Genomic DNA, 13,521 nt, shown 5'->3' with positions numbered 1-13,521 from the left:
CTGTTGACCTGAGGGGAAAATTCCCTTCCTGTCCCCTCACATATATAAATCCAACTATTTCTTAATCATGCTCTCTAAAGTTATCTGGGTCTTACAATTAGGAGAGAACTTATGATTTCCAAATTTCACAAAAAAAACCACCCCTAATTTCTCCGTTGCAAAAACTCCAGGTAGAACAACTTTCCCTTTTATAATTGCTGGTAATGTGGAGTACAGGCCAGCTCTTTCACCATCTGCAGTATGCATCTGGTGCCAAAACTACTTTTATAAGGGGTATATGCTTCAGTGGGTTTTCCTTCATGGGCATCCACTGTGGCTGCCTGATGAAACGGATTAATTGCAACGTTTTAGGTAATAGCAAGGGTGAGGAAGCTCAAGTAGGTGGAGTCTGCTATTGAGAAAGGCGGGAGTACAACACAAAAATTTAAAAAAAAAGTTTGATGGCTCTTCTTTCAGACATAAGAACAGCCCTGCTGGATCAGACTAGCAGTCCATCTAGTCCAGCATGTGTCTCACACAGCAATGAACCGGTTGCCCTGGAGGCCAACAATAGGGCTTAGAAGCCAAGGCCTTCCCTGAAGTTGCCTCCTGGCACTGACAGAGTGGGAGGGGAACACTTTGCTGCCTCTGCTCTTGCCAGCTGATCAAGGATAGTTGGGATGGGGTTGTTGCACAGTGGGAGAACTCCTGCTTTGCATACAGAAGATCCCAAACTCACATCTCCAGCTTAAAAAAACCTGGCAGCAGATGACATGAAAGACCTCTACACAAAATGCTGGAGAGCCGCTGCCAGTCAAAGCAGTCAAGACGGTCCTTAACAGATCAGGAGCCTGACTCTTGAAGCGGCCTTGGAGAAACTCCTTCCTCTCTTCATTAGCCATTACTGCAACTCAATCTGTGGCCTTAAAGCACAGCAACTCCACATGTTCAATACTCCCTGTAGTCCATCTTTTCACTCAACACACATTTGTATCCAACACACGTACAATGAATGGAAAGTCACTACCAGTCATGCTGCAGTGAAACAAATACATTCAATGACAACTTGCTCATGGGATTCATGTCATACCGCCTCATCTGAGGCACAGCTACCACACCTGGCTCTGCTGGAAATGGCAGAAAGAAGAGCTGAAATCCTGCGGAGGGCATACAGACAGTGCAGCTTGGCAACAGATCAGACAATTGTCAGCAGTCAGGGACATGAGATGAGATGAAAAGGAGAGGGGTGACCAACAGCAATGGAATGGAGAGCAGGGCAGACGTGCTACCCCAGAGTAATGCTATGAGTTCAGAAGAGATGGAAGCAGCCCCACATTCAACTGTAGTTTTGAAATCATTTTATATAACCTGGATCTTGGGGATCTGACTGGATCAAAGAGTGAGGGTGGCATATAAATCTAGTGACATCAAATAAATTAAAAGCACGTGTAAACTTCCGGTTCACCTTACGTGAAGCTGCAGTCCCTGCCATGCCTCCAAATGGCATGAAAATGACTTCTCTTTCTTTTTGAATAAATAAAAAATCCCAACTAAATCTGCCAGAGACAAGGAAGGTTAGTGATGGTAGATCTGGTCACCAGGCAACTCCCAGCTGCCACTATATTCTGACATGACATTTTTACCTCATCTCAACACAACAAAGAACAGAAAAGGGGGTCAGAGGGACAGCAGCAATTTGGAATGAACATCTGGCACTTTCATAGTTATTTACCTTGACTAGGATTTTGCCCTTCAGACTCTGAGGACTTGGAAGCTGCTTGGAATCCCCAGTGCTCACCGAAGACAAGTCCAGTTTGTCACCGAAAATCTCCTTGAGGTACTGAGCAATTTTCTTTTGCTGTTGAATACTGCAGTGATTTTCAATAGACAATATAATTGGGAACCTAAGGGGAGGGGGGGAAACAAGGTGTCAGCAATTGTATGTGTATTATATAATAACTATTATTTGTGCATTTATATAACACTAATTTCTACAATCTTTTTATGCCATAATCATCTTTATCGGATGGGAAATCCTCCCAAACAAGCGGGAAAACTGGCTGTTAGTTAAGTAGCACCTCTCTCTCAATAGAAGAGTGAAAAATGCCACATACTTCCTTGCAAATATAGACCCTCCAGTTCACTGAGCAATGCCAAAGAGGCCCTGCTCTGAATCTTATCATAGGCAGATGTCAGATTGCTCATAATTACCCCAGGCCTGTGGAGGCCTTGCTGGCTGTATCATTTCTGCTTTCTAGACCAGTAAAGACCCCTTGGATGGGGTCGCTGTGAGTTGGTTGTGACTCGATGGCAGATTCATCTTCGTTTCTCCTCCATCAGACTGATAACAGCCTTTAATGGCTCCAACAGTATTTTTATAAATTTAAATAGTTTTAAGGGTGACTTGTAGTTAATTATTTTAATATGGGTTTCCTATGTTACTTTTCAGTAACTTTAATTGGATACCATTTTATTTGGATGTTTTTATGGGAGTGGTTTATTTCACAATCTCTGTGATAGCTTTCTAAAGGGAAGGGTGGTTGTGATTGTAAACCACTTTGAGTATATTTTATATTAAATAAATAAAAATATTTTATATTTTTAAACTTTGTTTTTGTACAGAACAAATAAACAACAAGAAAAATATAACAACAATGGTGGCAAGCCTACCAGTAAAAAGCCATAAATTAATAAAAAATTAACTTTTCTCAAAATAAATGGATTCTTTCCTGGGGTTGCAGACGGTCCTTATGCTTTGAAAAGACATAATCGAACAACAGTTCCCAAGGAGAAAGTAGCCTAGCCTCAACTTCATGTTTCTGCTTTCTTTCTTCAACAATGGCTAAGCAAGGACTTGTTTCTATTTGAGCTTTAATGATGCCTGAAGGGAGGATCAACAGACATCCTCCCCAGCCTCTAATAAGCATTCTGTTCTCTTGGCCATACCCCTCATTTTCTAATCAGGCTTGTTGCTATAAATTGAGGGGGGAAATTCACTCTGACTTGCATAGCTAGGAGATGTCAAAACAACCCTGGCTGCCTTGGTCACTCTTTCTCCTGAAGCAGCCCAGACAGTAAGACTGAGGCGCATCCAATGAAGAAACTCCTTCTTCTCTTCATTAGCAGCTACTGCAGCTCAATCTGTGGCCTTAAAGTAGAACAATAACATTCTAAAGAAGCTGTAATATTTAATTTGGGGGCTGCATCCTCAAACTCACTTTTATGGCAGTAATTCTGTGCCAACTTACTAGAAAGTCCACCATAATCCAGTGGAACTTACTTTGCATAGGACCAGGCTACATGCTAAGAGTTTTGACTGAGCATCACTTTCTCTAGATTGTGTCTTCACTAGCAGAGGTTTGTATCCAATGAACTATGACTGGAGGAAAGTTCACAAAATGGGTCTTTCTCACTGTGCCCCACTAAAATTTTGTTCCTTGAGGTCAGAAGTATCCTCATGAACAGCACAGGGAGTGGGGGCAGGAAGAGGTAACCTAGAAAAAATACCCTAGGAGTCACAGTCAGTATTCATATAAAAATAAATGCAATCACATCAATGAAATAAAATTTGCTTTTGCCCTGAAAATATTTTTAAGAACTCACATTTCAAAAATGATAAATATGATTTTTTTGTAACTCTATTACTTTTTAAAAAAATCCAAATTTAATACAAGAAATTATAAAACCGTACAGTACAAACAAGAAAGGGATTAAAACTAAACTAAATGATAAATCTGATACCTCAGCCTTTGTGTTGTGTCTATGTGCACGTGTTTATTTTAATACTATTTTAAGTGTCATTTTAAATTTAAAATGTTTTTATTTTTTAAATGTTGGCCGCCTTGGGGACCCTATTTGGGTTGAAAGGCAGCATACAAATGTTTTAAATAAATATATAACACTGAGCAAAAACTCACACCGTTTTGTATATTCGTGGGAAGCAATTATTCTGCGAATCTGAATAAACTGAATCTATTACACATATCCAAGGACCCTATCACACTTACTCATTTTTGGTAAAGGCATTTTTGTTGATTACTTCCACTACATCTTTAAAGAGGATTTTGGAAGTAAGTGTATAGCCATGGTGCACAACCGGCTCCCCATCTGGACCATCCCAGCAATCAACTGTTAAGACAGGAAGGCAGCACATTAAACAAACATCCTTTTGAGGGACATAGTTGGCCTTTTTTCCTAGAAGAGACAGAGCTGTTTGAAGCACTCGCAAGAAATCAGGTACGTGCAAGACCTGCTGAGCAAATGGACATTCTCCTATTACATGTAACAAGTCTCATCTTCTATAATCGACCATGCTCACGCAGGCAAAAGATTAAAGCTGAGTGTTATGCTATTATTATCATCAAGCATAATTAGCAAGACTGAAACTATGACAAATGGCTGAGCAAAAAACTAACAGGCCTTTTAATCGACTGCGGACAATCTGAAGCTGTGTGCATTAAGAATTTGAGATTTTTGGTAAAGTGAATGTGATTATTTGCCTGTGGTTTGATGGCTACCTTGGCCAAGGTTAGCAGACCATACATGGAACAAAATGGGCCCTTGGACAATTCTGTCACCGGCAAGCCAAGGAGATTGGAGCTGAATAAAAATACCATAAAACTGAGATGGGAGGAAAGATATCTCCTTGACATTAACTGTTCCTAATTAAGGCAGCCTGATCTTTCAGCCACCCATTCCTTCGTACATTTCTCTGTAAATCCTGCCCTCCTGAGGTCCCAATGGGCTATTGATTTTTTTATGTACATAGAGCTCTTAACCTGCCCCATTTCTACTGCCTGATCTGCCTCTTCAGTTGGACTATGTTTTTAGAAATTAAACAGTTGCCAAATTCAACACCTACTAATCCTCTGGAAGATTTCATTGGACTTGGAACTGCCATGCCCAATTAAGCAATCTCAGTCTCAAAGGTAAGAAGATGTACGCAGAAAGATACTCCCAACAAAACGAATGAGAAAGCTTCATCTGAACAGTGGAATACATATACAATTCTGGGCTAAGCAGAAGGTATGACCCCTCATGCACACACACGTGCCTTTCAAGGCAGGATTGCTCAAGAAAGTTCCCAGAAGAGAATTGCTTTGCATTTTAATGAAATGTATATTTGAGATAATGGGAAGGGCTTTTGGTGGGATTTCTTTTCCTGGCTGAAAAGTTCCTAACTGTATATGTTATATCAACAATATTTCACCACTGACAAACAATGATGAAGTAATAATTACAGCACAGTACCAGCGGGCTTTTGGGGGGGGGAGGGGGTCCTTTATGTGAATGTTCAGAGCATTTTATGTTGTGGAAAAAATAGCCCATTTAAACATTATCAAATTCAGTGGGAAATCATTCTTTTTGTTCAAGTGTTTTAGATAAAAAGTCATTGCCACACAAAAGTCCAAGGATTCCCATGTATATACAAATTTTGAAGCCTAAATAAATCTAAATGCACCTGCTCAAGGGAAGACTCTGTGACAATGGAGGCACTGGATTGAGGCTACGGTTCTGGAATAATCAGTTCTGTCAGACGTATCTTCTAGAACACAGAGAGTGAACTACTGGTTAAGCAGTTCTTTTTGGTGATTTGTGAAAATGACTAATAGGTCTTTCCTTCCTACATTCCTTCAGGGGACAGGGTAAAAACATTTCTTTTTCTCTCTGGTGGCTGCATAAATACTTAAAGAATTGCCAGCACATTAAGTATATTGCTTCTAAATTATGTCTATCTAGTTTTGTCAGCTTTCCTATAAATAATAACTCCATTAGATTAGACTCGTGGTCCATCTAGTTCAGTATCGTGTTTTCCAAGTGATCATCTAGATACCCCGGAAGGCCCACAACTGGGGGTCAAAGGTGCTTCCAAGCAAACTGGAAGTCCAGGTATGCTCGCTCCCTTTCTAACTTATCCATACAATTATTGGATGAAATATTAATAGATACACAGGCATCTAAGTTTCTTTATCACATTGGAGGTAAATCGACAATGACTTACTATTTGGGGGAATTAACTCACAGATTCAATGTAAAGTCTCTAACAATATCCCCCTCAAAATAAGAAAAAAAGGACACCTTCAATGCATCGACAACCATCTTGTAAGACTCGAGCATACATCTCAACTTTAGACTGCGAGAGAAGCTGGTCTCCAGTCAGATATGTGTTGTGAGAAGAAGCAATGTAATAATTGCAAAGAGGCTGATCCATATCCTGGTGCACCTCACTGTGTAGTGGGTTGAACACTTCACAGGCAGGACTACGCATAAAGTTGGTAAAACCTTTTTAAAAAAGCACAGAAACATATCAAGTAGAAAACTGGATATTTCATAAATGATAATTTTTAACTATTATTTTATGCTACCCTTTCTCCAAGAAGCTTAGAATGGCATACAAAATTCTCCACCCCCACCCCCCGCTGCACACACACAATTTTATCCATACAAGGACCCTGTGAGGTGGGTTAGGCTGAGAGAATATGACTGGCCCAAGGTCACCCTGTCAGCCTTATAGCAGAGTGAAGATTCAAATTAGAATTTTCACAGTCCTTGTTCACTCTAAGCAATATAACACCGTTTCTCTCCAACGGCAATGATCACCTTCATCATCAATAGGCAAACTGCTTAGCTAATAAAAATAGACAAGAATTCTGATACATTATTACCACTTGGCTTTGCGAACATCACCGCAAAAATTGCTGTTTGCTATGCAATTTACAAACAACATTTAGAAAACAGCAATTTGCTTCATTTACCGTCATGAGGCCAACACATACAAACTCAGAGCTAAGCTAAAAGTGACACCTGACACAGGTTGGACACTTGTCAGCTTCCCTCAAGTTTTGATGGGAAATGTAGGCATCCTGGTCTTTCAGCTGTAATGGAGAGCCAATCTGTAAAACCAGGACGCCTACATTTCCCATCAAAACTTGTAGTAAGCAGACAAGTGTCCAACCTGTGTAAGGTGTCACTTGTAGCTTGGCTCTCAGATCCCATCTGGCTCACAACCGTCTATTCTGACTGCCAGCTGCTCTCTTCGGTTTACGTTAGAAAAGGGTCATATTGAAGGCCTGCTACTTGAGATAAGTGATGGTGCCAAGGACTGGATATGGGCCGTTCTGCATATAAATCAGGTGCTTTACCCCACAGCCCTGCCTAAACAGAGCTGAGATCTGAACTTGGGTAATTCAGATGGAAGTGCAACACTATCCACCTGGATAAAGTTCTACATCGGTTTGCGTATTGCACTTCCAAGCTTGCCAAAGCAAGAGCCACAGAATACAAAGCATTTTTCAATATGCAACCAATATCATACCCATTTCAATAGTTCAGAAAACACAATAGTACATATACCACACATTCCAGTCAAGAGACTCACCCACATTTCACTGCACAGATGTACCGTATATGTGCACTGTACCATCCACATCAAGAGATGGGGCAGCACTGGGAGCAAAAAGGGAGGCATGGGTGATGCTCCCTTCTGGTGTCACCAAGCACTGTGACCCGCTCCAAAATTTAGGGGTGCTGCATGTTTGCAGCTTCTACATCATTGAAAAAGGGATGAATCAGGCTAATAGTTCTCTCCCCTGAATGCTCACCATGTTTATTAAATTATGAGAACAGAGAACAGGGAATCAAAGGATTTCAGACAATGGGAAAGACAAGAAACATGGATAGCTCTTTTCCCAAAATCACTCCTACTTACTCCAATATTCCCCTTTCACTTAATGCCAGAATATAATCTTCTGCATCACTAAACTGATGTTCCGTGACAACCAGGCAAGCTAACTGACTTCTAATGGAAATTCAGTAGCTTTTACAATATGGTAACAGAACAGGTTTTTAAAACTCCTCCAGACCAAAGACACTAGGCACTAGTGTGCACCTATCACAATATCTTCAGCACAATAAAAAAAATGGGGGGCATATTCTCCTTCACCAGCATCATCCTTTTGCTCCCCACCCCTTTTTTTAAAAGGAGGCCCAAACAACAAAGAACAATAGTGGTGGTACAATGGGTACAGCTCTCTTATAGGCCTCAACTGACTATCTGAAGACCAATGCTCTAGCTATACAAAGCTTTAGGAACTCTTTCCCTCCCCCCTCCCCAAAGCAAAGAGATTCAAACAGAACAATATATGAAAAATTCTGTAAGTAAGCAGTGAGATAAACTACAAAGGGCCCAGAACTCCTGAGCCTATTTATTAAGCTTGTTTTCAGACTGTCTGCTTTCTTCGGGCTCTCACGGAAGACATCAGTGAGAAAAATTCTCTCTGACCCTAGAGAGCTCTGTTGTGCCAATTCCAATGTGCAGATTCAGGCAACAATGTCTAGTGCAGTTCCCATCAACAAAATCATTCCACTAGCAAACAGAACAATGTAAGTCATCAGCACTTCTATCAAGATAAACTAAACCACCATTAAAAAAACTGGATTTCATCTTTAGCGGCCAGAATTTGAAAAACATTTCTCTTTCATTCAATACAATGTAGAGTTATATATGCAAGGTCTGGTCCATCAGCTAAGCACGTGTTGCCATTAATAAGAAGCTCAAACCTGCAGTCTGGCAAGGAACAAGGAATTTAATCCTGCACCACCCCTCGATACTTCTCTCGCTACTTCCCAAACAGCTGATAGGAGAATTTCAGCTTTATATACAGAACAATGTGCATGAAGACCTAGCTGCTGCATTGGGAAGAAAAACTGCGCGCATACATTTACTAACCTGACAAATAAATTTGTAAGTGAATATATTGCACTGTAAGCGACTTCTATTGGTAGCAGTGTTGATGTGTGGTCTATCCATATTCTCACACGCATTTAAAATTCTCCAAACGTTCACTGGATGCACTCATACTTCAACTTCCTAATCTTTATACCCGATGTGAAAATGTAACCGTGACTTTTTGCCATAGTTCAGCAGCAACATAACCTGCAGTCTATATCAACTGACAGTGAAAGATGTTACCTTCTACGCCCAGAACATTTTGAGTCTTGTTTTCTTCCGAAACTTCAAACTTCCTTATGATGTCCAGACAATACTCTGTTGTCACATTACTCATCTGCACCAAAGACAACAATGATATACTTTTTCATCGTTCAAAGTTTGCGACCAACATGTCAAAATCGACTGCAGGACCCAGCATTTAGTTGGAAATCCCACGGCCACAGTCTGCAGGCAGCCAACCGTGAATACCACTGTCAGTAACAGTATTCTTCAATGACCTTTTAAAAATCTGGGGATTTGTGTTTTTGGTAAGCATCCTGAATATCAGAAGAAGGAGAAGAACACTGTGGAGAACTAGCAATCACAACACAACCGTTATTTGATCTAAACATCTATTTCGCTATCGGTAAAGGGGTTTTTAGTCATTGCCCTTGCTTAGGGTCATATCATACTGCTCCCCCATACACACTGTTTTTCCCGCATGATGGCTTGGATCTCATGGATCCATTCCATTAATGGCAGTGCTTTCTTTTGATGCAAAGAGCCTTCCACCAATACAAGAAGTGGAAGGCCCTTTGCTCTAGAGAAAACTACCATTAGAGGAATGCATCACAGGATCCAATCCACTGCCCCCTGCTTAGAAAAATACAGTAGATAGTTGTTCCCAGTTCTCTGTTTCCTTGTTGAATATGCAATCAGGGGAGAGGAGAAGCTATGTAACTGGCCCCTGATTCTACAAGAATCGATCTTTAACTTTTACCCTCTTGTACTATAATATATAAAAAGAAACTCTTCTCTGTACAAATATACATACCTATCATACCTTTGCTCTTTTATGCACTATTTATAATGAGTGTTTGGCAAAAGACAGGCCAGAGTAATATGGGAATGCTTATAAAGGGATGAAACAGAACTGCAAGCTATAACTGCTCGTCACTAACAGGCTGGGGTCATATACAGTAGTCATATGTGTGGTGCGTGTACACATGTTCAGGTTGATGTGATTTATTGGATTTTTAACCCATCCTCCCTGCGAGTGGGCTCAGGGCATGGAACAACATTAGATCCATATACAATAAAACACTAAAAATATAATAAATATACAATAAAATACAGTCAAAGGCAATACAGATAGGGGTAAAATCAACCAGTATGTGATATGTGTATATACATATGACCCAATATACACATATGACCCAGAACTTGGGCCTTTTCCACTGTGGCCCCCTACTCTGTGGAATGGACTCTCTGAAGAGGTGAGCTCCTACCTTGAAGATCTTTAAGAAGTGCTGCAAGGCCTGTGTGTCAGGGCTTTTGAGGGGATTTAAATGACAACCATCTTTTAAGACGGGGAGGGAGGGATTTGGTGATTATTTTATTTTGATTTTAACTATAGATGTTTAATCTACTATTGAACCACAAGGAAAGGTGGGTCAAATATGTTTAAATAAATAAATAAATACTCGGTCGTTTGTAAAGGGGGAAACCTGCTGAGAAAGGTGTTTCTGGGTATCCTGGCACATATGGAATTCTGGATCAGGGCAGTAACATTTATGACTTAGATTTCAGGACATGAATGGATGCTCCGATGTTCCAGATGTCATATGGGGTGGTGGTGGAATTATTAACAAGATGACAACGGATAATAAAAACCATTAAGCCTCTTTTACGCTTGGGTTTTTAAGGTATAGTACAGAAAACACTACAGGGATCACTTATCCCAGCTTGATTCCAATGGCATTTTAATGCATAATGTTTATCAACACAACTATGATGAATCCTAAACAGAGGGAGGGGGGGAAACCTTTTGTGAATATTTCAGATTGTATAACTCCAAATTAAGTTCATTTATAACATTCATGAAATCTTCTTTGTGCTGAGCTTTCATTTGTTCTCAGCTTGCGGGGGGGGGGCGCGGGGGAACAACACTACATTCTCTTCTATTTTTGAATCATTTATTACCTAGAAAGAAACTTCATACAAATGCTTACTATTAATACTGTATCTCCATATTAGCACACACGGCACGTCAAGAACACTGGAACAGCAAAAGCATGTTGCCTGCCAATTGCATACAAAAATATCTCTGCTAAAAAGGGGGAGAGGAGGGTTCCTTCTCTCACTTGTTTTGTTAAGCAAAATGACAATGACTATAGCAAACCCATTCAGAAACGTTTAGAGCACTATTGTATCTCGATGTTTGATGTTTTAGTTAAATACCAGATTATACTACTTATCTTTGATTCATAAATCATATTAAAATATAATTTTGCATTTACTGATCAATATTATCCAGCCAAGACCAAACAATGGCACCCTCTCACTCCTATGAAAGCCTGAGAAGGTGTGAAGGGGGAGAAAGTGGCTCACGCTGGCTTCATCAACAGGAACTGTTTTCCACACCCAAGTCTTGTGCATAGATGCAGCAGAATGAAATGGGGAGGGAGGTAGAATGGACTGTACCACTTGAGAATGAAGGTGAGTATATTTTTCAAAGATGCCCTACGCTAACATCACTATAAATGGAAAATTAGTGCAGTGTGCGAATGGCTTTGGGTAGAACCTTGGACTTTGGTGTGATGAACTTTTTCATGGAGTTTTTAGGCACAGGCGAGCATTCAAACGATGACCTCATCACCCACTGACAGAAATAATAAGGGTGCATTTTATCACCTCGGAATTGTAGCGCCTCGTTCTGCTGCATCCTTAGAGCACTGCCTCCCTACTCACCGCCAAGTCGCTGTACCAACCTATGGCCTCAGACAAATTGGAAGGAGTTAAGGAAGTTAGCTATTGTAGTGACAATTTCCACCACAACCTTTTTTTAAAATTTATTTATTTATTTTCAGAAGGGGGGGATAACAGGGTCAGAGGAACAATAAGATTTTGCACTACAAGAGTTGTTATAATAAAATACAGAGTGCACAAAGCATACCTTAATCAGAGTTCATCAGTATTGCATCTCCTATTCCAATTCTTGTGTGTCTTCTCAAACTAAATACGATCTTTTTCCTACACAGTATTCAATTTTAGATCAACTAAAGGTCAAAACAAGCAGTCTCCGTGTACATTCTTACTGCTATATCTTAATATGGTCTAATGCTTCTATACAGATTATTTCTATTTAACTTAACTATTTTGCCAAAGTCCATATCATGCATTCTACCTCAACACTAATATTTAACCGATTTCTTCTTATTAGATCCTAACCTTTTTAAAAGACTGTTATGCAGCTGGATGGACCATATTCCAACACTCTAGAAAACAACCAAGCCAAATCCCTAGGATTGTTCTGAACTTTTGTAGTTATCAGTCAAAGAACTACAAAAAAACCACTCTGCCCACCCACGCCTGTGGCAATCATACTACTATTAGTCAGCGCTTCCTTCAACCCCATCATAGCCCATCCCAAGCAACTGGCTGGGTTATTTGGCCAGCTCTGCCAAATATCCACAGATAGAAGAGGAGGAAGTATATCCAGAAAAAGTGCTCCTTTAAGTGCACTGTCAAGATCATTCAGGAATTTAAAGTTTTTTTGTCAGTATTTTGAATTGTGTTCAGAAGCCATCTGCTATCCAGGGCACTGAGGTGTGGCTGGGTGGATGGGGGAACTAGGGAGACAAATCTCTGGGACCCACAGAGCTGGGCAAGACATTTAACTTGTTTTCATATGAAGCTGGGGTTGGGTATGGGTGGTGTGAGGAGACCCAAAGAAATACCCAAGGTGGCTTGTTACAGTTCTGGAGTTTGGTAACCTCTGCAGCTCCTTCAAGTATCATATAATGTAATATCTCTGGCTTATTTTTATCTAAAAGTGTAGGCCATGGGTAATGTTAATTCTGGGTAAAGTTGAGCGCTGTTGAGGTTCACTGATTTCCATAGAAGAATGTCAACTCATGCTCAGGCAATGGGATTTAAACTGAGTTTAACTTTGGGTGGATTCTGCTTACTCTTGTAAGATTCTTCATAGGTTAAATTAGTGAGCCTCATTACAGCAACATTTAAATATTTATTGAGCAGGGTGCCTTCCTTGTGATGAGTCATTGCATTCTTTCACATTATGAACCTGATTCATGTCTCACTGTAGCTAAGGTACTTGAATTTAAGGCTACGTTTGTCTAATTTTAGAAAATGGTGTGACGATAGAAGTCAGAATTGGATCAGTGAAATCCTGCGTCATTACAGTCAATGTCAATAACAAAGACCAGTCTGCTACAATGAGATGTGGTGGCCACAATTTGGAGTGTGTTTTGCTCTAATGATAGTCATTTTTTTTTTTAATAAATTTTTTTATTTTCATAACTACAAAACACTACACCAGACTATCACAAGGAAAGGGGAGAGGGAAGGAACAAATGGGGGTGGAAAAAGAAAAGGGGGGGGGAATGAACTACGAACACTAAACACTACACTTCAATGTTTCCCTTCATACTGTCATAATACAAAAATAGCTCCATAGAATAATGATGGAGTGGTTAATCATACAGAGAATAAACATTTCAAATTCTGATTAAACTTTCCTCCCCCTTCTAGGTCCCGGACGCAATTCTCTCTGTGCAACCGCTGTTGCGGTGCTCTCCTCCTCCTCCTCC

General features: G+C 40.2%; 1 protein-coding gene across 1 annotated transcript in view; it reads right to left on the bottom strand.

The window, feature by feature from the left end:
- The window catches only part of PLCH1 (phospholipase C eta 1), a 182,196-nt gene that overhangs the window by 51,218 nt on the left and 117,457 nt on the right, over positions 1 to 13,521 (bottom strand). The window contains exons 7-10 of the mRNA XM_054982420.1: positions 8,951 to 9,044; positions 6,058 to 6,261; positions 3,987 to 4,107; positions 1,712 to 1,883 (exon numbers count right to left, since the gene is read on the bottom strand). Coding sequence (XP_054838395.1) covers positions 1,712 to 1,883; positions 3,987 to 4,107; positions 6,058 to 6,261; positions 8,951 to 9,044 — 591 coding nt within the window. The remainder of the gene's footprint in view (positions 1 to 1,711; positions 1,884 to 3,986; positions 4,108 to 6,057; positions 6,262 to 8,950; positions 9,045 to 13,521) is intronic.

This window comes from Eublepharis macularius, chromosome 6 (assembly GCF_028583425.1).
Source record: "Eublepharis macularius isolate TG4126 chromosome 6, MPM_Emac_v1.0, whole genome shotgun sequence".
Lineage (NCBI taxonomy): Eukaryota > Metazoa > Chordata > Lepidosauria > Squamata > Eublepharidae > Eublepharis > Eublepharis macularius.
The sequence above is the reverse complement of the archived record's forward strand: the minus strand, read 5'-3'. Positions and strand labels throughout refer to the sequence as shown.